This window comes from Anolis sagrei, chromosome 9, assembly GCF_037176765.1.
Source record: "Anolis sagrei isolate rAnoSag1 chromosome 9, rAnoSag1.mat, whole genome shotgun sequence".
Lineage (NCBI taxonomy): Eukaryota > Metazoa > Chordata > Lepidosauria > Squamata > Dactyloidae > Anolis > Anolis sagrei.
The window spans coordinates 7432005-7455318 of NC_090029.1; the positions used below are offsets into that span (position 1 = coordinate 7432005).

The 23314-nt window shown below is 42.0% G+C and overlaps 1 protein-coding gene across 2 annotated transcripts in view; it reads left to right on the forward strand.

Annotated features, from left to right (window-relative positions):
- THSD4 (thrombospondin type 1 domain containing 4) overlaps positions 1-13623 on the forward strand; it is a 642834-nt gene extending 629211 nt beyond the window's left edge. For both annotated transcript variants that reach the window (XM_067471248.1, XM_067471249.1), the window contains 2 exons: positions 2333-2477; positions 12471-13623. In XM_067471248.1, the coding sequence (XP_067327349.1) occupies positions 2333-2477; positions 12471-12613 (288 nt within the window). In that variant the 3' untranslated portion in view covers positions 12614-13623. The remainder of the gene's footprint in view (positions 1-2332; positions 2478-12470) is intronic.
- The last annotated feature ends 9691 nt before the right edge of the window (positions 13624-23314 follow it).

Below are 23314 nucleotides of genomic sequence, written 5' to 3' on the forward strand. Positions count from 1 at the left end.
GAGGAGATATGATAGCCATGTATAAATATGTGAGAGGAAGCCACAGGGAGGAGGGAGCAAGCTTGTTTTCTGCTTCCTTGGAGACTAGGATGCGGAACAATGGCTTCAAACTACAAGAAAGGAGATTCCACCTGAACATGAGGAAGAACTTCCTGACTGTGAGAGCCGTTCAGCAGTGGAACTCTCTGTGTGGTGAAGGCTCCTTCTTTGGAAGCTTTTAAACACAGGCTGGATGGCCATCTGTCAGGGGTGAATTGTATGCAATATTCCTGCTTCTTGGCAGGGGGTTGGACTGAATGGCCCATGAGGTCTCTTCCAACTCTTTGATTCTATGATTCTATGTCCCTTCACCGACCATTTGTGACACTGATGAAGTACTTCCTCATTCTTTGCATGCTTGCTGGAGATTTTTATGGCCTTGTAAATTAGTTAAATTAGCCTCCCCACATACGTGGGGTACCTAAATTTCCTACTTGACAGATGCAATGCCTATCGGGCTGCAAAGGTCAACAGCAAGCTACACAAAATTGGTCGGAAGCTCACTCCAACCTGGGCTGGCTTCGAACTCATGATCCTTTGGTCAGTAGTGATCTTAATGCAACTGACTCCCAGCCAGCTGCGCCACAGTCCCTATGACACATAGATAGTCTATGTCTTGTAGGTGTATAGCAGGGTGGGGAGGATAATCTGTATAAATAAAAATGTAATGTACGTTTGTGCACCACGGTGCTTGAATAAAGGACCTTCCTTCTCTCCCTCCCTTCCCTTCTTTCCTCCCTTTCTTTCCTTTTCTTCCTTCTCCTTCCTTTCCTTTTTCCCTCCTTCCCTTTCCTCCTTCTTTCCCTTTCTTCATTTCCTTCCCCTTCATTTCCTTCCCTCCCTCCTTTCTTCATCCCCCTTCTTCCTTCCTCCTTTCTTCCTTCTCCTTCTTCCCTCCCTCCCTTCCTGTCCCTCCTTTTTTCCTACCTTCCCTTCTTTCCCTCCCTCTCCTTTTCCTTCCTTCCTGTCCCTCCTTCCTTCTTCCTTTCCTTTTTTTCCTCCCTCCCTTTCCTGCTTCTTTGCCTTTCTTCATTTCCTTCCCCTTCATTTCCTTCCCTCCCTCCTTTCTTCATCCCCCTTCTTCCTTCCTCCTTTCTTCCTTCTTCTTCTTCCCTCCCTCCCTTCCTGTCCCTCCTTCTTTTTTCCTACCTTCCCTTCTTTCCCTCCCTCTCTTTTTCCTTCCTTCCTGTCCCTCCTTCCTTCTTCATTTCCTTTTTTTCCTCCCTCCCTTTCCTCCTTCTTTCCCTTTCTTCATTTCCTTCCCCTTCATTTCCTTCCCTCCCTCCTTTCTTCATCCCCCTTCTTCCTTCCTCCTTTCTTCCTTCTCCTTCTTCCCTCCCTCCCTTCCTGTCCCTCCTTCTTTTTTCCTACCTTCCCTTCTTTCTCTCCCTCTCTTTTTCCTTCCTTCCTGTCCCTCCTTCCTTCTTCCTTTCCTTCTTTTCCTTCCTCCTTCCCTTTCCTCCTTCCTTCCCCTTCATTTCCTTCCCTCCCTCCTTTCTTCACCCCCTTCCTTCCTTTCCCTCCTTCCTTCCTCCTTCCTTTCTTCCTCCCTCCCTTCTTGTCCCTCCTTCTTTCTTCTCCTTCCTTCCTCTCCCTCCTTCCTTCCTTCTTCCTTTCCTTCTTTCTAAGATATAAATACAATATTAAATGGAAGGGACAGTCAAGAAGTAATAAGAGAAGGAGGGAAAAAGGGAAGGAAGGAAGGAGAGAAGCAGGGAGGGAAAGAAGGAAAGAAAGAAAGATAGAGAAGCAAGGAAGGAGAGAAGGAAATAAAAAAGTGAAAGGAAAAAGAGAGGGAAGGAAGGAGAGAAGGAACAAAAGATAGGGAAGAAAGGAAGAAAGGATGTAACCAAAGAGCAAAGAAAGGGAGGAAAGAAACAGGTAGAGATGGAAGAAAGATGAGAGATGGGGAAAGAAAAAGAGGAAAGGAAGGAAAGAGGGAAGGAAGGAGAGAAAGAGGGAGGGGAGGTTGGCCACAGCAACGCGTGGCGGGTACAGCTAGTAGCTTTATAAACAAGCAGCTTGGTATCCCTACGGATGTCCCAGTCCTCAAACACTCTCTGCTTAATTAGGAAAAATGCTGCACTCGCAGAGCTCAGGCGGTATTGTATTTCAGAGTCAATGTTGACTTTTGTGGAGAGGTGGCTGGTTTGTAACACTTCAAGTCCAAGATGTCCATAGCACTGAGCTTCAACATTAAACTGGTGTCAAACTGCAATGTTTCTATGATTAAGAAGGTGCAGCCTTGTCTTTTCCAAACTTGTTAAAGTGAATCTCATTCTGTGCCTTGCAGTGCTCGAAATCCTGCGAAGGAGGTTTCCGTATCCGAGAGGTGCGTTGTCTCTCCGACGACATGACACCGGGGACCCAATGTGACCCGCAGCTCAAGCCAGCCGAAAAGGAGCAATGCAACACTCAGGAGTGTGTGCCTGAAATAGGTAGGATGAAAGTTACCATTGGTTTCTAACCATGGGACTCCATCTAGTGGCGGGAAAGTAATTTGAATCCACTCTGCATATCGAAGGAATCAAATTAAAGGTGGATCTACACCAGTGTAATGTCGAAGGCTTTCATGGCTGGAATCACTAGGTTCTTGTGGGTTTTTTCGGGCTATAGGGCCATGTTCTAGAGGCATTTCTCCTGACGTTTCGCCTGCATCTATGGCAAGCATCCTCAGAGGTTGTGAGGTCTGTTGGAAGTAGGAAAAAGGGGGTTTATATAGCTGTGGAATGGCTGGGGTGGGGCAAAGAGCTTTCCTCTGCTGGAGCTAGGTGTGAATGTTTCAACTGACCACCTTCATTAGCATTTGAAGGCCTGCCTGAGCCTGGGAAAATCTTTTGTTGAGAGGTGTTAAGATGTGCCTGGTTGTTTCCTCTCTGCTGTTTTGCTGTTGTAATTTTAGAGTTTTTTAATACTGTAGCCAGATTTTGTTCATTTTCATGGTCTCTTCCTTTCTGTTGAAATTGTCCACATGCTTGTGGATTTCAGTGGCTTCTCTGTGTAGTCTGACATGGTGGTTGTTGGTGTGGTCCAGCACTTCTGTGTTCTCAAATCATAGAATCATAGAATCAAAGAGTTGGAAGAGACCTCATGGGCCATCCAGTCCAACCCCATTCTGCCAAGAAGCAGGAATATTGCATTCAAATCATCCCTGACAAATGGCCATCCAGCCTCTGTTTAAAAGCTTCCAAAGAAGGAGCCTCCACCGCACTCCGGGGCAGAGAGTTCCACTGCTGAACGGCTCTCACAGTCAGGAAGTTCTTCCTAATGTTCAGATGGAATCTCCTCTGAATAATATGCTGTGTCCAGGCTGGTTCATCAGGTGCTCTGCTATGGCTGACTTCTCTGGTTGAAGTAGTCTGCAGTGCCTTTCATGTTCCTTGATTCCATTGAAATCCACAAGCATGTGGACAATTTCAACAGAAAGGAAGAGACTATGAAAATGAACAAAATCTGGCTACCAGTATTAAAAAACTCTAAAATTACAACAGCAAAACAGCAGAGAGGAAACAACCAAGCACATCTTAACACCTCTCAACAAAAGATTTTCCCAGGCTCAGGCAGGCCTTCAAATGCTAATGAAGGTGGTCAATTGAAACATTCACACCTAGCTTCAGCAGAGAAGAGCTCTTTGCCCCACCCCAGCCATTCCACAGATATATAAACCCATTGTCCTATTTCCAACAGACCTCGATACCTCTGAGGATGCTTGCCATAGATGCAGGCGAAACGTCAGGAGAAATGCCTCTAGAACATGGCCCTATAGCCCGAAAAAACCCACAAGAACCTAGATCTACACCAGTGTTTCTCACCTTCCTAATACCGTGACCCCTTAATACAGTCCGTCATGTTGTGATGACCCCAAACCATTACATTTTTGTTGCTACTTCACAACTGCCATTTTGCTCCTGTTATGAATCGTCATGTAAATATGGATATATTTACATATTTATTTACATATATATTTACAGGATATATTTTCATTCACTGAACCACATTTGGCACAAATACCCGATAAATATCTGATTTGCAGGATGTATTTTCATTTACTGGACCCGATATGCACAAATTTGAATACTGGTGTTTTGATTTTGTCATTGGGAGTTGTAGTTTCTGGGATTTATAATCCACCTACAATCAAAACACATTCTAAACTTCACCAGCAATAGAACTGAACCAAACTTGGCACACTGAACTCCCATGACCAACAGAAAATACTGGAAGGGTTTGGTGGGCATTGACCTTGAGTTTTGGAGTTGTAGTTCACCTACATCCAGAGAGCACTGTGGACTCAAACAATTATAGATCTGGACCAAACTTGGCAAGAATCCTCAATATGTCCAAATGTGAACACAGGTGGAGTATGGGGGAAAATAGAGCTTGACATTTGGGAGTTATAGTTGCTGGGATTTATAGTTCACTTACAATCACAGAGCATTCTGAACCCCACCAGCAATGGAATTGAACCAAACTTGGCACACAGAACTCTCATGATCTACAGAAAATACAGGAAGGGTTTGGTTGGTATTGACCTTGAGTTTTGGAGTTGTAGTTCACCTACATCCAGAGAGCACTGTGGACTCAAACTATTATAGATTTGGACCAAACTTGGCAAGAATCCTCAATATGTCCAAATGTGAACACAGGTGGAGTATGGGGGAAAATGGAGCTTGACATTTGGGAGTTGTAGTTGCTGGGATTTATAGTTCACTTACAATCACAGAGCCCCTTGAACCCCACCAACAGGAAATACTGGGAGGACCAACAGGAAATACTGGGTTTGGTGGGCATTGACCTTGAGTTTTGGAGTTGTAGTTCACCTACATCCAGAGAGCACTGTGGACTCAAACAATGATGGATCTGGACCAAACTTGGCATGAATACTCTATATGTCCAAATGTGAACACAGGTGCAGTATGGGGGAAAATAGAGCTTGAAATTTGGGAGTTGTGGTTGCTGGGATTTATAGTTCACTTACAATCACAGAGCATTTTGAACCCCACCAACAGGAAATACTGGGTTTGGTGGAAATACTGGGTTTCGTGGGCATTGACCTTGAGTTTTGGAGTTGTAGTTCACCTACATCCAGAGAATACTGTGGACTCAAACAATGATGGATCTGGACCAAACTTGGCATGAATACTCTATATGCCCACATATGAACACTGGTGGTGTTTAGGGAAAATAGAGCTTGACATTTGGGAGTTGTAGTTGTTGGGATATATAGTTCACCTACGATCATTCAGAGCCCCACCAACGATAGCTTTGGGCCAAACTTCCCTCTGACACCCCCTCGCAATCCCCTAGGTTGAGAAACACTGACGTAGATGCATACTCTGTTCAGATTGGATTTAATATTGTTCTGTAATATCAACATCTATCTATCTATCTATCTATCTATCTATCTATTTATCTATCTATGCAAAATCAAAACAAACATGTTTCTTCTGAAACTATTTTCCTTTCACTTCAACCTTGTGTTGACTTACTTCTTAACATAAGGAATGATGTAAACATTTCCTTATCACTGTCCCAATTCTTATCACAGTTTGCTTTTCAGTTCTCATTAGCAGGTTGTAATTACAGTCCAGCAAGCAGGTAGTTAGTTATTGCATGCTGTAATATTTTACTGGTGTTTCCAAAATTATTAACTCTCTATTCATCCCCACACATCAAATCCACATTTATCAAATCTACATATTAAATTTTCATGACACATCTGACACTCTCCATACGTACACTATCTCTCTCCTTCCTAGTGGAGCAGAGCGTAGAGGATAAACAACTTCTCTGTCTGTCACAATTTGCGAATTATTCGATTGAGTCTTTTATAGGAATATTCTGCTAATGTAGTCCCAGAGTTGAAAATTAATGATAGATGTCTTCCATCCTAGAATCATAGAATCAAAGAGTTGGAAGAGACCTCATGGGCCATCCAGTCCAACCCCATTCTGCCAAGAAGCAGGAATATTGCATTCAAATCACCCCTGACAGATGGCCATCCAGCCTCTGTTTAAAAGCTTCCAAAGAAGGAGCCTCCACCACACTCTGGGGCAGAGAGTTCCACTGCTGAATGGCTCTAACAGTCAGGAAGTTCTTCCTCATGTTCAGATGGAATCTCCTCTCTTGTAGTTTGTGTCAGAGTTAGACTCTCCGGTCTCAGCACAGCAAGTGTGAGGTTTCCAAAATAAACAGACTCAATCATCACACAGCATTCTTCTTCAGTTCCAATATAGCTTTACTAGAAGCGTCTATACACAAGTGACTACATGATGATAATAAAGATGGCGACTGACACAGTACAAGACTAAACACACAGAAAGAAAACATCCTGCCCATCTGGCTTGGTTCACTCCCTTTTTCTTCTCTGGGCAAAGGAATTTCTGTTATCTCTGTCTCAAGGATTTTTACTCTCACTGCCCCTAATGACTACAATTCTAGCACACAGCTGAACATAACTGAATCCATCTTTAAAATGCAATACTAACACATTGAAAAACATATATGTGAAATACCTACAACTATCCTGACAGTTTGAAGCCATTGTTTCGTGTCCTAGTCTCCAGGGAAGCAGAAAACAAGCTTCCTCCCTCCTCCCTGTGACTTCTTCTCACATGGCTATCCTATCTCCTCTCAGCCTTCTCTTCTTCAGGCTAGACATGCCCAGCTCCTTAAGCCGCTCCTCATAGGGCTTGCTCTCCAGACCCTTGATCATTTGAGTCACCCTCCTCTGGACACATTCCAGCTTGTCAATATCTCTCTTGAATTGTGGTGCCCATAATTGGACACAATATTCCAGGTGTGGTCTAACCAAAGCGGAATAGAGCATGGGGAGCATGACTTCCCTAGATCTAGACACTATGCTCCTCTTGATGCAGGCCAAAATCCCATTGGCTTTTTTGCCGCCACATCACATTGTTGGCTCATGTTTAACTTGTTGTCCACGAGGACTCCAAGATCTTTTTCACACGTACTGCTCTCGAGCCAGGCATTGTCCCCCATTCTGTATCTTTGCATTTCGTTTTTCCTGCCAAAGTGGAGTATCTTTCATTTGTCACTGTTGAACTTCATTTTGTTAGTTTTGGCCCATCATCTCTCTAATCTATCAAGATTGTTTTGAATCCTGCTCCTGTCCTCTGGAGTCTTGGCTCTCTCTCCCAATTTGGTGTCGTCTGCAAACTTGATGATCCTGCCTTCTCACCCATCATCTAAGTCATTAATGAAGATCCTGAGCAGGACCGGGCCCAGGACAGAACCCTGCGGCACTCCACTTGTCACTTCTTTCCAAGATGAAGAGGAAGCATTGGGGAGAATCACTCTCTGGGTTTGTCCATTTAACCAATTACAGATCCACCTCACCGTAGTTTTGCCTAGCCCACATTGGACTAGTTTCCTTGCCAGAAGGTCATGGGGGACCTTGTCAAAGAAGGCCTTACAGAAATCCAGGTACGCTCCATCCATGGCATTCCCCACATCTACCCAGCTTGCAACTCTATTGAAAAAAGAGATCAGATGAGTCTGACATGACTTGTTTTTCATAAATCCATGTTGACTATTAGCGATGACCACATTTGTTTCTAAGTGTTTGCAGACCGCTTCCTTAACAATCTTTTCCAGAATCTTGCCTGGTATTGACGTGAGGCTGACCGGACGGTAATTGTTTGGGTCATCCTTTTTTTCCCTTCTTGAAGATTGGGACCACATTGGCCCTCCTCCAGTCTGATGGACAGATGTTGATTCTTCTTGATTGGTGTTAGCTTTGTGTTGACTTCCTTCTTAACATTGTAAACATTTCTCTTATCACTGTCACAGTTCTTATCACAGTTTACTTTTTCAGTTCTCATTAGCAACTTTTAATTATAGTTTCTGCAAGCAGGCAGTTAATGATTTAGTCCTTGCCAGCCTCAGTGTTCAGGATGGTGTCTCCAAAAGTTATTAACTCCCATTCATACACCTTCCATTCAGTTCCATTCACACCATTTATTTATTTATTTATTTATTTATTTATTATTTACTTCATTTATATACCCCTTTTCTCAGCCCTCAGGCAACTCAAAGCAGTTAACAACAGCAAAATTCAATGCAAAAACATCACAAAACGAATATGGGACAGTTAAAAACAGTAGCATTATCAACAATTAAACATCAATATAACAATCATTAGCGTCTCATCAGTAAAATCAGAATCCAATCTCATCATCCATTATTCCGTATTCCTATATTCAATTACACTGCTTAAAACAATGCTTGTTCGAACAACCAGGTCTTCACTTTCCTCCGAAATGCCAACAGGGAGGGGGCTGATCTGATATCTGTAGGAAGGGCGTTCCACAGCCAAGGGGCCACCACTGAGAAGGCCCTGTCTCTCGTCCCCACCAGGCGCGCCTGAGATGCAGGCGGGACCGAGAGCAGGGCCTTCCCAGATGATCTTAATGTCCTAGTTGGTTCATAGGAGGAGATGCATTCGGAGAGGTAAGTAGGGCCAGAACCGTTTAGGGCTTTATAGGCTAACGCCAGAACTTTGAATTGTACCCGGTAGCAAACTGGCAGCCAGTGGAGCTGGCGCAACAGAGGAGTAGTATGCTCCCTGAGTGCCGCTCCTGTTAGCAACCTGGCTGCCGAACGCTGTACACGTTGAAGCTTCTGAGCAGTCTTCAAAGGCAACCCCACGTAGAGAACGTTGCAGTAGTCTATACAGGATGTAACCAGAGCGTGGACTACTGTGGCCATATCATATCAAATCCACATTTATCAAATCTGCATATTATATTTCCGCGGCAACCATATACCAGTGCTATGATGGAAATGGGTAAGCAAGGTCACCCACTGGAGCCAAAAGATGGGAGATACAGGACAGGTAAAAGAAGAGGCTTCTTTACCCCATTGGTTGGAAAGTAAAACTGGGGAACTAAGAGGTTTTCTCAACATCGAATGCTGCATAAATAAGCACAATTTTAGAAGCAGTGCTTCAAATCGAGGATTTAGCTGGTAGGCGGCATATTTGCGAAACCAGGGAACTTGGCATGCATAAGAAATGTCGCTGTCCCTGCCATTTTTCATCCACTTGAAACAGCTGGGTTTTGTGGAGCAATTAACACTTGGCTACAGTGCCTGCCAGTCAAACGCAGCTGCCTGCTACCTGGCGTTCGGGAGTCGCGGAAAACCAAATTGATTTGCACTTGTCTTTGAACAAAAGCGATTGGCCCCATGCATTATTTAAACTGTGTGGTTTGGGGGTGGATGCATTATTTAAACGATGCTGAGGAGCACCCGAGCAGTATCATGAATGATAACATGTCACCGAGAATTTAGACATTCCTTCACTGTCCCACCAGCAAAATAAAATGTGGTTATAATATATTGTATTGTCAAATATCCATAATCCCATCGATCATCTTCAAAGGCACGGATACAAATGAAAACTAGGAACCTAGTGAATGTAAAGTATAGCCCAGGTATGGGCAAACCCAGGCCCAGGGGCTGGATGCAACCCATGGTGCTCTTTTGCGAGGTCCTCCCCTCTCTCGCCATCCTATCCTTCCTTCCTTCTCTCTTTCCTCCCTCCTTCCCTTCCCTCTCTCTTTCTCCCGCCCTCATTCCTTCTCTTCCACCCGTTCATCCTTCCTTCCCTCTCTCCCTCTTTCTCCTTCCTTCTTTCTTTCCCTTTTTCTTCTCTTCCTTTTCTCTTTCCTTCCTCCCTCCATTCCCTCCCTCCCCTTCCATCCTTTCGTCCTTCCATCCTTCCCTCCCTTTTTTCCTTCCTTTTCTCTTTCCTTCCTCCTTCTTTTCCTTCCTTATTTCTCTTTTATCTTCCCTTCCTTCCCTTCATTCTCTCTCTCTCTCTTTCTCCTTCCATCCTTTCCTTCCTTTCTTTTATCACTTTTGTCTTTCCTTCCTTTTCTCTTTCCTCCCTCCCTCCCTTCCCTACCTCCATTCCCTTCCACCCTTTCGTCCTTCCATCCTTCCCTCCCTTTTGTCTTTCCTCCCTTCTCTCTTTCCTTCCTCCTTACCTCCCTCCCTTCTCTCCCTCTTCCTCCTTCAATCCTTTCCTTTCATCCTTCCTTCCTTCCTTCCCTTCCTCCCTCCCCCTTCCTTCCTTCCTTCCCATTTGTCTTTCCTTTATCCCTCCCTTCCCTTCCCCTTCGTTCCTTCCTTTCTTCCTCCCTTCGCTTTTTCCTTCCTCTTTCCTTTCCTTCCCTCTTTCCTTTTATCTTTCCTTCCCTTCATTCTCTCTCTTTCTCCTTCCATCCTTCCCTTCCTTCCTTCTTTCGCTTTTACCTTCCTCCTTCCTTTCCTTCCTTATTTCTCTTTTATCTTCCCTTCCTTCCCTTCATTCTCTCTCTCTTTCTCCTTCCATCCTTTCCTTCCTTCCTTTTATCACTTTTGTCTTTCCTTCCTTTTCTCTTTCCTCCCTTCCCTTCCTTCCCCCCCTCCCACCCTTTCGTCCTTCCATCCTTCCCTCCCTTTTGTCTTTCCTTCCTTCTCTCTTTCCTTCCTCCTTACCTCCCTCCCTTCTCTCCCTCTTCCTTCCTTAATCCTTTTCTTTCATCCTTCCCTGCCTCCCTCTTCCTTCCTTCCTTCCCTTTTGTTTCCTTTATCCCTCCCCTCCCTTCCCTTCCCCTTCCTTCCTTCATTCTTTTCTCCCTTCACTTTTTCCTTTCTTCTTCCTTTCCTTCCCTCTTTCCTTTTATCTTTCCTTCCCTTCATTCTCTCTCTTTCTCCTTCTATCCTTCCCTTCCTTCCTTTGCTTTTTTCTTCTTCCATCCTTTCCTTCCTTGTTTCCTTCCTTCCCTTCATTCTCTCTCTCTCTCTCTCTCTCTCCTTCCATCCTTCCCTTCCTTCCTTCCATCACTGGGCAGCCAGTCCTCCTAGCAAGGAGTGCTAGCATGCAGCCCCCAAAGTTAGAAAGTTTGCCCATACCTGGTATAGCCCAAAACCTAGAAGCAGAGGAGATGAAAGCTTTGTTTTCTCCCTAAGTACCCTCTAATATCTATTGGCAAATATGAGAGGTAATACTAGATCGGTTCAAGCAGAGTAATCAGATTGGCAAGGCAGAAGCTGAGCAATGACAAACCCATGCCTGCCAACCTGACAGATGTAGCAGAGAAATAAAAAAAAGCTTCATTTTCTTATTAAAATATACTTAAAGAGCTGTATTTCCAAACTATTGATGCATAATCAAACATGGTTTCTAATTGAGGAAAGAAAAGGGGGAGGAAAATGTCATGATGTCAGGGCTCTGTCAATATTTAGACAGAGATGAACCCAACTCACAGTTCGTATTAAACAATTTAATTAAAACAGCACTTACTTCCTGGCTGTTTTAATAGTCCAAAATATAAAACATAAAGATAGATCTCAGCCACAGAATAAACAAAAATGGATAGCAAAAGCTATAACGTAGTCAGAGGGTCCAAAATTCACAAACATGTTACTTGCTTTACACACTCTTGACTGAAATTATGTTCTGACTAAAGCACCACTGGCTTTCTTTAGGTTCCTAAAACCTGAGCTCTATTTGACTAGCTGCTTATTTCTAACAGGAGTTCCTAACTCTTTTCTCTCACAGAAGTTCCTAACTGTCTCTCACAAACAGGAATCCCTAACTCTCTAACTGTACCTCACAAATAGCAATTCCTAACTCTCTAACTGTACCTCACAAACAGCAAATCCTAACTCTCTAACTGTACCTCACGATCAGCAAATCCTAACTCTCTAACTGTACCTCACGATCAGCAATTCCTAACTCTCTAACTGTACCTCACAAACAGCAAATCCTAACTCTCTAACTGTACCTCACGATCAGCAATTCCTAACTCTAACTGTACCTCACGATCAGCAATTCCTAACTCTCTAACTGTACCTCACAAACAGCAATTCCTAACTCTCTAACTGTACCTCACGATCAGCAATTCCTAACTCTCTAACTGTACCTCACAAACAGCAAATCCTAACTCTCTAACTGTATCTCACAAACAGCAAATCCTAACTCTCTAACTGTACCTCACAAACAGCAAATCCTAACTCTCTAACTGTACCTCACGATCAGCAATTCCTAACTCTCTAACTGTACCTCACAAACAGCAAATCCTAACTCTCTAACTGTACCTCACGATCAGCAATTCCTAACTACTCTTTTGACTCTCTAACTGCCTATTTTTTAAAACTTTGGCTCCGCCCCTTTGGAATGTTTAGCTCAGCTCTCCCCAACTGTCATTTTGGCCTAGCAACCTGTTCAAATCCTGGGCCTTCGCTAATCTGCATATAACCAATTGGCTTCCATATGCAAATGAATCCTATCTCTGCTGTTACTACCCTGTCTGTGCTTATTCATCCCTATCTGCCATATGTAAACATAGAGCTATACACCAAAAATTTAACATAGACTAGCAATTTCGCTACAGATACCTTTCTTGTGTTTTTTTTTCCAGATGAGAACTGCAAGGACAAATATTACAACTGCAATGTCGTAGTTCAAGCCCGGCTCTGCGTCTACACTTACTACAAGACGGCCTGCTGTGCCTCCTGTTTGAGAGTCGCGAACCGGCAGTCCGGGTTTCTGGGGCGCAGATAACATTGGCTCCAGGACTGGCCCGAATTTCGACCTCTTTCTCTGAGATTGCTCAAATTCGAAGAGATCCTGCTTTTGGGAAAAGAAGTTTCCCACGTTGCTGGACACTTCCACGGTGCAAACAATCCATACCGGTCTGCTCTTATTAACACATTCTGTATAGGAACTCTTTGCCCTTGGGAAACGTAGACTGAAAAGGCAGAGCCTTGGAGGAACCATTGGGTGCAACCCACTGTAAGTTGATTGTGGAAAACTAATGTGGTGATCCATATGGGATCAAGCCTCGAGCTCACATGGGGCAGGAATGGGAATCACCTGGTTGAATATGGCTCTTTTAAGGGTCTAGTGCTGCCATTTGGATTCCATACGATGCCCCAATCCAAAATCAGTCCCCACAATTCAGATTTTAAAAACCCGCAACCTTGAAAACCTTTTCTAACGATGTTTTGAGGCATCTCCACCCTGAATCCACCCATCTCTTTATTTATACCCTTCTTTCCCCCAAAAATGGACTTGAAATGGCTTACAGATCAAAAGAGATACAACTAAAACCACATGTAGTCCAAAAACATATACAAAATTCAAGATTGAAATAATATTGAGCCGTCTGTAAAATGAAAACTATTTGAAAAGTCCAAATCACAGTAGTAGTACTGCAGGTTAGAACAAGGAAGCTCTTTACATGTCCGATGATCAGTTCTCAAAGGCCTGCTGGAAGAGGAAGGTCTTTCCTACTCCTAGTTTCAAACCCTAGTTCTCCATAGAAGAGTTTTCTGAAATCCACAATTTTTGTGATTAGTCCAAAAATTCCTCTAGCGCAGTGTTTCTCAACCTTCCGAATGCCGCGACCCCTTAATACAGTTTCTCATGTTGTGGTGACCCCCAACCATAACATTATTTTCGTTGCTATTTCATAACTGCAATTTTGCTACTGTTATGAATTATAATGTAAATATCTGATATGCAGGATGTATTATCATTCATTGGACCAAATTTGGCACAAATATCCAATACGCCCAAATTTTAATACTGGTTGGGTATTGGAAGGGGGTATTGATTTTGTCAGTTGGGAGTTGTAGTTAACCTACAATCAAAGAGTATTCTGAACTCCACCAATGATGGAATTGGATCAAATTTGACACACAGAACTCCCATAACCAAAAGAAAATACTGGAAGGGTTTCATGGGCATTGGCCTTTTGGAGTTGTAGTTCACCTACATCCAGAGAGTACGGTGGACTCAAACAAAGATGGATCTGGAACAAACTTGGCGCGAATACTCAATATGCCCAAATTTGAACACTGGTAGAGTTTGGGGGAAATAGAGCTTGACATTTGAGAGTTGTAGTTGCTGGGATTTATAGTTCACCTACAATCAAAGAGCCCCTTGAACCCCACCGACAATAGAATCGTCATGTAAATATCTGATATGCAGAATGTATTCTCATTCACTGGACCAAATTTGGTGTAAATACCTGATAGACCCAAATTTGAATACTGGTGGGGTTGGGGGGAGGGATTGATTTTGTCATTTGGAATTGAACCAATCTTGGCACACAAAAGTCCCATGACCAACAGGAAATACTGGGTTTGTTGGGCATTGACCTTGAGTTTTGAATTTGTAGTTCACCTACATCCAGAGAGGACTGTGGACTCAAACAATGATGGATCTGGACCAAATTTGGCACAAATACTCAATATGCCCAAATGTGAACACTGGTGGAGTTTGGGGAAAATTGACCTTGATATTTGGAAGTTGTAGTTGCTGGGATGTATAGCTCACCTACAATCAAATCGCATTCTGAACTCCACCAATGATAAAATTGGACCAAACTTCCCACACAGAACCCACATGACCAACAGAAAATACTGTATTTTCTGATGGTCTTTGGTGACCATCTGACACGCCCTCGCAACTCCTTCCCAGAGTTCCCGACCCCCAGGTTGAGAATCACTGCTTTATGGAAATGTCTGAGATCTTCCTCCAGCTGGAGGTCAAAAGGAAGACCCTTCCACAGATGTGGAGGCAGGTGTTAAATGGTCTACAGCCTTGAAAGAGCCATGTACATAGGTGGAACTGACAGCAGTCCTTTGTATTGTCGAAGGCTTTAATGGCCAGAATCACTGGGTTGTTGTAGGTTTTTTCAGGCTATATGGCCATGTTCTAGAGGCATTCTCTCCTGACATTTTGCCTGCATCTATGGCAAGCATCCTCAGAGGTTGTGAGGACCTCACTAGCAATGAGAATGCTTGCCATAGATGCAGGCAAAATGTCAGGAGAGAATGCCTCTAGAACATGGTCATATAGCCCGAAAAAACCTACAACAACCCAGTGATTCCGGCCATGAAAGCCTTTGACGATACAAAGGATTGTATCCCTGGCAAGCCTGAGCTCATTTTATGCTTTAGCCTTGCGGACCTTTTCCCTACAGATGTTGGCTATTTGTTTGAATTCTTCTTTGGTGATTTCTCCCATTTTCCACTTCTTGTGCATGTCTCTTTTGTGTCTTAGCACAGTTAGAAGTTCTTCGGACATCCATTCTGGCTTCTTTGCACTTGTCCTATTTTTTCACTTTGTTGGCACGGCTTGAATTCCAAGATGGTGCCTACCATGGTAGACAATCTGCCAAGTATTGGGAGAAAATAGAACACAGAGCCTTTCATACAAGAACAAAAAGTTTGGAGCAGGCCTTGGACCAAAATGGTAGATAGAAAAGGGACCTATAGGAGAAGACACATGTGGTTATTTAGGGAGATTTGAAAGCCATACCGCTTCTCACCATGATTAATGCCTGGGCATGAATGCCTATATTCAGGGCAAATAAAGATGGAAAGAAAATCTAGTTCAGCTCCATGCAGGGTGAGCTCAGATTGTACTGCCAGTTCTCCAGCGATTACTTGAGCTTTGTTTGATCACGGTATTTGGCTCCTTCCCTGACATCTCATGCGCTTGTTTCTTTTTTATCTTTGACTTATTAAAAAGTCAACACTAATTAAGACCCTCCTGCAGAGGAATGCTTTTTACCGTAATCCGCTCGCCCGTTGGCCCACCAAGTCCTGCAAGACGTCATTATTTTGCCATTTCCTTAATTGATTTGTAGTAAACAATCATGCGATTTCAGAGTCACCACATTCCCATCGGCAGCGATGTGGACTGCCTAGGTATTTCATTTGCAATGTCGGAGCGTGATTGCACCCACTCCGGCATTTTTCCATCTCTGTGGCAATTGCTTGATGTTCAGTCAATTTCCTTTCCTGCTTTTCAAGGAGACGGGAAACAGTAAACGAAATGCATATTGTCCTAAACCAGACATGTTCATATAGATGCCAATTGATGGTTGTGTCTGGCTTTTGATCAGAAAAAATGATCAATCAGTAGGTTGTTGTAGGTTTTTTCGGGCTATATGGCCATAGTCTAGAAGCATTTTCTCCTGACGTTTCGCCTGCATCTATGGCAAGCATCCTCAGAGGTAGTGAGGTCTGTTGGAAGTAGGAAAAAGGGTTTATATATCTGTGGAATGACCAGGGTGGGACAAAGGACTCTTGTCTGCTTGAGGTAGGTGTGAATGTTTCAACTGACCACCTTGATTAGCATTTAATGGCTTGGAAGTGCCTGGGGGAATCTTTTTTTGTTGAGAGGTGATTTGATGTGCCTAAATGTTTACTTTCTGTTGTTTTGCTGTTGTAATTGTTGAGTTTTTTAATACTGGTAGCCAGATTTTGTTCATTTTCGTGGTTTCTTCCTTTCTGTTGAAATTGTCCACATGCTTGTGGATTTGAATGGCTTCTCTGTGTAGTCTGACATGGTGGTTGTCAAATCACCTCTCAATATGGTGGTTGTCAAATCATCTCTCAACATGGTGGCTGTCAAATTCAATGCCAATTTTTGACATACAAACATATACAGACATACACAGAGGCTATTTAACTTTTTCTGGCCGCCAGGGAAGCTGTCGCTTTCATCGTCCATCTGCGACGCTGATGAAGCACTTCCGCATTCCCCGCGTGCTTCCCCACTGGAATGCTTTGCTGGAGTCTTCTTTATGGCCTCATAAATCAATTAATTTAGCCTCCCCACACTTTAAGGTGGTACCTAATAGGGCTGGGTAACAACGGAATTTGTTTCTAAACTCGTTTCGTTTTTAGGGGGTCCATTGCATGTCGTTTTTTAAAAGAATTCTGAATTTTTCTTTAAAAAACATTCGTTATTTACGAAATTTCGTAAATTTCGAATTGATTCGTTAATGGCGGTCGCGATTGCGCAATACGCTAAAAAAAACCTCCAAATGGGACAGGGGGAACTTCTGAAGCTTCCCTCTCCCTCTGTTGTTGACTGTTGGTGTGATAAAACAAACAACAACTATAAAACTTGCACCAGACATACGGAAATAAAAACGAAACATTTTGAAACGATTTCAAAACGATTTCGAAACGATTTCGAACCAATTACGAAACAATTATGAAATAAATTGAAAAATTCGTTTCGATTTTTAGTTGCTCCTGCATGGCTCAATATCGGATCATAAGCTAATTTAAATACGAATCAATAATGAATTACGAAATTAACGAACGAAACCACCCAGCCCTAGTACCTAATTTTCCTACTTGACAGATGCAACTGTCTTTCGGGTTGCAAAGGTTGACAACAGGCTACACACAATTGTTTGGAAACCCACTCCAACTTGGGCTGGCTTCGAACTCATGACCTTTTGGTCAGAGTGATCTTAATGCAGCTGACACTCAGCCAGCTGCGCCACAATCCTGGTTCAGTTAAACACAATGGTAAGCAAACGTTCTCAACCATCTATGATACAGTAGGAGACCAATATAAATGAGTCTGCAAATAGTAGACACATTCCCGAGATCAGTAGTTCTCAACCTTCACAATACCATGACCCTTTAATACAGTTCTTCATGTTGTGGTGACCCCAACCATAAAATTATTTTGATTGCTACTTCATAACTGTAATTTTGATATTGTTATGAAATGTAATGTAAATATCCGACATGCAGGATGTATTTTCAATGTTACTTCTCTTTCTCCCTGAGATTTCACCATGGAGGGCCACTCCACCCCTCTCTAAGCCCTTCCCCCCTCACTAGGCCCCACTCCCTCACCTTCTACTTTCTCACCTCCGCCTATTCCTCCTCCTTCCTCTTCCCTTTTGGCTCTGAAGCAAACCTCATTCCCATCAACCCTGTTTCTTCCTCCTAAAATGGTGGAGAGGGAGGAGATGCAGGGCTGAGTGACATCACCACCTCCCTCCAGAGAAGAAGAAGGGGTCTTTGGGAAGTAAAGGGGGCAGGGTAAAGTTAGCGGTGTCTCGGTTCCTAAGACCTTCAAAAATATGTGTTTTCCGACGATCTTGACAGATTAGAGAGATGGGCCAAAAGTAACAAAATGAAGTTCAACAGTGACAAATGCAAGATACTCCACTTTGGCAGAAAAAATGAAATGCAAAGATACAGAATGGGGGACAATGCCTGGCTCGAGAGCAGTACGTGTGAAAAAGATCTTGGAGTCCTCGTGGACAAGAAGTTAAACATGAGCCAACAATGTGATGTGGCGGCAAAAAAAGCCAATGGGATTTTGGCCTGCATCAATAGGAGCATAGTGTCTAGATCTAAGGAAGTAATGCTACCCCTCTATTCTGCTTTGGTTAGACCACACCTGGAATATTGTGTCCAATTCTGCGCACCAGAGGAAGGCGACTAAAATGATCAAGGGTCTGGAGAACAAGCCCTATGAGGAGCGGCTTAGGGAACTGGGCATGTTTAGCCTGAAGAAGAGAAGGCTGAGAGGAGATATGATAGCCATGTATAAATATGTGAGAGGAAGCCACAGGGAGGAGAGAGCAAGCTTGTTTTCTGCTTCCTTGGAGACTAGGACGCAATGGAACAATGGCTTCAAACTACAAGAGAGGAGATTCCATCTGAACATTAGGAAGAACTTCCTGACTGTGAGAGCCGTTCAGCAGTGGAACTCTCTGCCCCGGAGTGTGGTGGAGGCTCCTTCTTTGGAAGCTTTTAAACAGAGGCTGGATGGCCATCTGTCAGGGGTGATTTGAATGCAATATTCCTGCTTCTTGGCAGAATGGGGTTGGACTGGATGGCCCATGAGGTCTCTTCCAACTCTTTGATTCTATTATTCTACGGTCTTAGGTGACCCCTGTGACAGCGTTGTTCGACCCCCAAAGGGGTTGCGACCCACAGGTTGAGAACCACTCCCCTAGATCCTTATATCTTGATGGGGAGTAGCTATCCTGAATACGACCTCATTTGTTTCAAATTTCTGGGATGGAAAGCCATCCAGATGATGGAAGGAAATGATATTGGCCAACCCATTGGTGAGCCATAGTTGGAAGTAGGGCTGGGCGGTTTCGTTTCGTAATTTCGTAATTCGTTAAAAATTCGTTTTTTTTTTTATAACGAAGCGATAACGAACCATTCAGGAGCAACTAAAAAATGAAACGAATTTTTAAATTCGTTCCGTAATTGTTTCGAATTCGTTTTGTATTCGTTTTGTTATCGTTTTGAAATCGTTTCATTATTTCCGCATGTCTGGGGCAAATTTTATAGTTGTTGTTTGTTTAATCAGTGAAAAGAAATTATAAATATCACACCAACAGTCAACAACAGGGGGAGAGGGAAGCTTCAGAAGTTCCCCCTGTCCCATTTGGAGGTTTTTTAGCGTATTGCGCGGTCGCGTCCACCATTAACGAATCGATTCGTAATTGTTTCGTAATTGTTTTGTAATTTACGAAATTTCGTAAATATCAAACTTTTTAAAAGAAAAATTTCGGAATTCTTTTAAAAATCGAAACGCAAAAAACCCCCAAAAAACGAATAGATTTTAGAAACAAATTTTTCCGTGGTTGCCCAGCCCTAGTTGGAAGTGTTGGTAACTGTAGGTTAGATGTGCCAATGTTCTTCTTGCATAAATCTGTGCTCTAAATCTCACCTGAAATGCGAGAGGGACATTATATTTTTACTAAGGCTGGGCGGTTTCGTTTCGTTAATTCGTAATTCGTTAATAATTCGTTAATTTTTTCAATTACAAAACGATAACGAACCATTCTGGAGCAATTATTTAAAAAAAATGAATTTTCAAAAACGTTTTGTAAATGCTTCGTATTTCGATATTGTATTCGTTTCGTTATTGTTTTGAGGTCGTTTCGTTATTATTTCCGCATGTCTGGGCCAGTTTAATTAGTGAAAAAAAATTATAATATCACACCAACAGTCAACAACAGAGGGAGAGGGAAGCTTCAGAAGGTTTTGGAGGTTTTTTAGCGTATTTCGCGGTCGCGTCCGCCATTAACGAATCGATTCGTTATTGTTTCGGAAATCAATTCGTTAATTTTTTACCATTTACGAAATTTTGTAAATATCGAACTTTTTAAAAGGAAAATTTTGTAATTATTTTAAATATCGAAACAAAAAAAAACCCCAAATACAAATCGATTTTAGAAACAATTTTTTCCGTTGTTACCCAGGCCTAATTTTTACGTTCTGGCTTTCATTTTAATCAATTGACTTTGGTTCAGTAATCAATAGTTCCCCATTTTCTCTAATTCTGAGCCTATCCTAGCCTATGGAAGATTTGTTCATCAACAGTCAAGGGGAATCTTCCCTTATTGCAAATCTTAGTTTATATATAACTAAAACAAACCCAAACAAGGAAGGATATACTTTTATTATAACTTATTTTTATATTTGTAAATAGCAAGATGTTTATAGGAAAATACGTATTCTAAACTATGTCTATATGGAACAAGCAATGGCATCAAAGCAGTTCTATTATGTAGAATGTGAGATTTTGTATTGTGCCTGGTTATTTTTTAACCAATAAAAGGGACTAAAAATGTATTTATTTATATATGCCATCTACATTTCTGTCCAGTTCTTTTGGCAATACTAACCAGCCTTTGGTCTGGAGTTTTATACTACATCGACATATTTCTCTATATAAGTATCATACAGTAAATCCATAGTTAATTGTGTCTTTGTTTCGTGGTTAATAATCCACTTCTACAGATTGATTTTTTTTCTTTTTTAAAAAATGCATAAGTTAAAAAGTACTTATAGACTAGTTCAGGAATATGTATGCCAGCAATGCACCTGAATCACAACTGTACAGTATCTTTTTTCATATTTGTATACATATTCTCTGATGATGGGAAAAGTTTGATATTTTTTGCTTATGACTAATTTATTTTTTATTATGGTGGGAGAAGAAAAATAAAGACATTTAATGAACATCCCTATCCTGTTTTCGTGGTTTGCAGTGTGGGACGACCTTTCGCTACTTCAGTACTTTTTCAGGTGTCTTTTATTGTGTGACAATGTAGAGGGAAAAATATTTACTTTTAAAAAGATTTACTGCCTTGTATTGATGTATTTTCCCCCTTTTAAATTGGCTGGGGCTTTCTTGTAAGATTTTTCCTTGAAGCTTTTATATTACAGGCTTGAGACACTCTTGTAGTAAACCAAGTAACAAAGTTTATTTATAGCTTCTGGCTCCAACGCTTATGGTTACATTTGTGTGTTCTGTTACAGGCTTGAGTCTTACATTCAATATCTTTCCCTTAGTTAACTTTTCTTATCAAACTTCAACTGTTTCACATCAACAAATATGTTACTTTTTTATACACTCTTGACAGGACTATTTTCTGCCTTAAACCACACTGGCACTTCTTTATTCTCCTTAAAACTTAAGCTTCATTTTCCTAACTGCTTTTCTCTCACAGAAGTTCCTAACTGTCCTTCACAAACAGGATTCCCTAACTGAAACTTTTTGACTCTCTAACTTGTAGTAAACAAAGTAACAAAGTTTATTTATAGCTTCTGGCTCCAACGCTTATGGTTACATTTGTGTGTTCTGTTACAGTCTTGAGTCTTACATTCAATATCTTTCCCTTAGTTAACTTTTCTTATCAAACTTCAACTGTTTCACATCAACAAATATGTTACTTTTTTATACACTTTTGACAGGACTATTTTCCACCTTAAACCACACTGGCACTTCTTTATTCTCTTTAAAACTTAAGCTTCATTTTCCTAACTGCTTTTCTCCCATGGAAGTTCCTAACTGTCCTTCACAAACAGGATTCCCTAACTGAAACTTTTTGACTCTCTAACTGCTTATTTTTAAACTTAACTCCGCCCCTTTGGAATGTTCAGCTCTCTCCTCCCCAACTGCCATTCTAGCTCAGTGGCCCTTTCAAATCCTGGCCTACACTCATCCGCATATGACCAATCGGCTGCATGTATGCAAATTAATCTTACCTCCACTGTTGCTACCCTATTTCTGCCAATTCTGCCACATTGCAACATAGAGCTATACATCACAAATTTAACATAGATCAACAAATTTGCTACACAGTGTAACTTCTGTAGTAAGTCTGCTATTCCAATGTTCCCTCTTCATGGTTCGTCCCATTTGATGACCAACCATTAAATAACAAGCCAGTTACAGAAACTTGGGTTGAATAAGGGCCGCTGTGGTCTAGAACTTATTTAATGGATGAGGATGAGCAAAAGATGGGTAACCAACCTGACTCCTTCACAACATCCCCTCAAGTCCCAAGATCTGAAGAGCTTCACCCTTCACCCAAAAGGTTCCATGATGTACGCCAAACCCTTATAAAGTTGACACACCACATTTACCAGTATGACTTTTGCAAATTTGATTATTTTGTCTGGATCTGCAGCTTTCTGGAGAAGAAATTACCTCACAAACAGAGTGGGAAGGCTTTATTTCTAAAAGCATACAGTGTGGTACAAAACAAAATTCCAACTGATAGTTTCTTTCCCTCATACCTCCTATCCCTCACCCTGGCCCCTTCCCTTCATTGCTCCCATTTCCATGGAAACTCCCTTGTTTGAAGTGTGTACAAGCCAGGGCAGGCTAAGGTATGATCTAATTTCCTGGTTCCACATGAAACCAGGAAAGAAGATCATGACATATTTGTGGATTTGATTCACTAGGTCCTCCAGTGCAACTCAATGGTTAACTTCAATCAGTGTTGGCCATGGGATTATGCTGGAAGACTTAAATGTTCCTAGAGACCACATTCATCCAGACGTGATCTCTATTGGCAACATCCTCCAGAAGTTGGCCATAGAATCAAAACTTCTAAGGTCAACTTCTTGAGAATAATGGCCATAGAATTGTTCCAGAAGACCTAGAGATGTATTCTCTCAAGTTAAGAAGAAATTGTGATTTTTCCACTTTCATGGGGAGGTCTTGCCATAGGTGTTTAAATGTTATTGTTTTACTGTTGATGTTTACTGCCTATTTTTTGTTTATGAGTTTTTTATTGTTTTGGGGTGATAGTAGCGGGGTACAAATAAAGTTTTTATTGTTGTTGTTGTTGTTGTTGTACCTCTAACCCCATTGAATGTTTAGGGCTAGGTGCAAAAAAACAAAAAAACAAAACAAAACAAAACAGGGAAAAGGGAAAGCATTCTTGCCTGGGCCACAAATCAACCAGTATGTTTATATTGCACTGAGGGTAGGATGGTGGGTCATAATTCCAGAGGTTCATGAGAAAAAGGGTTGGCTTTAAATAACCCATCACCCCACCTTTTGCATTGGTGTGTGTAGTGAAATTGCTACTCTATGTTAAAGGTTTGGTGTATAGCTCTATGTTTACATATGGCAGATAGGGAAGAATAGGCACAGACAGGGTAGCAACAGCAG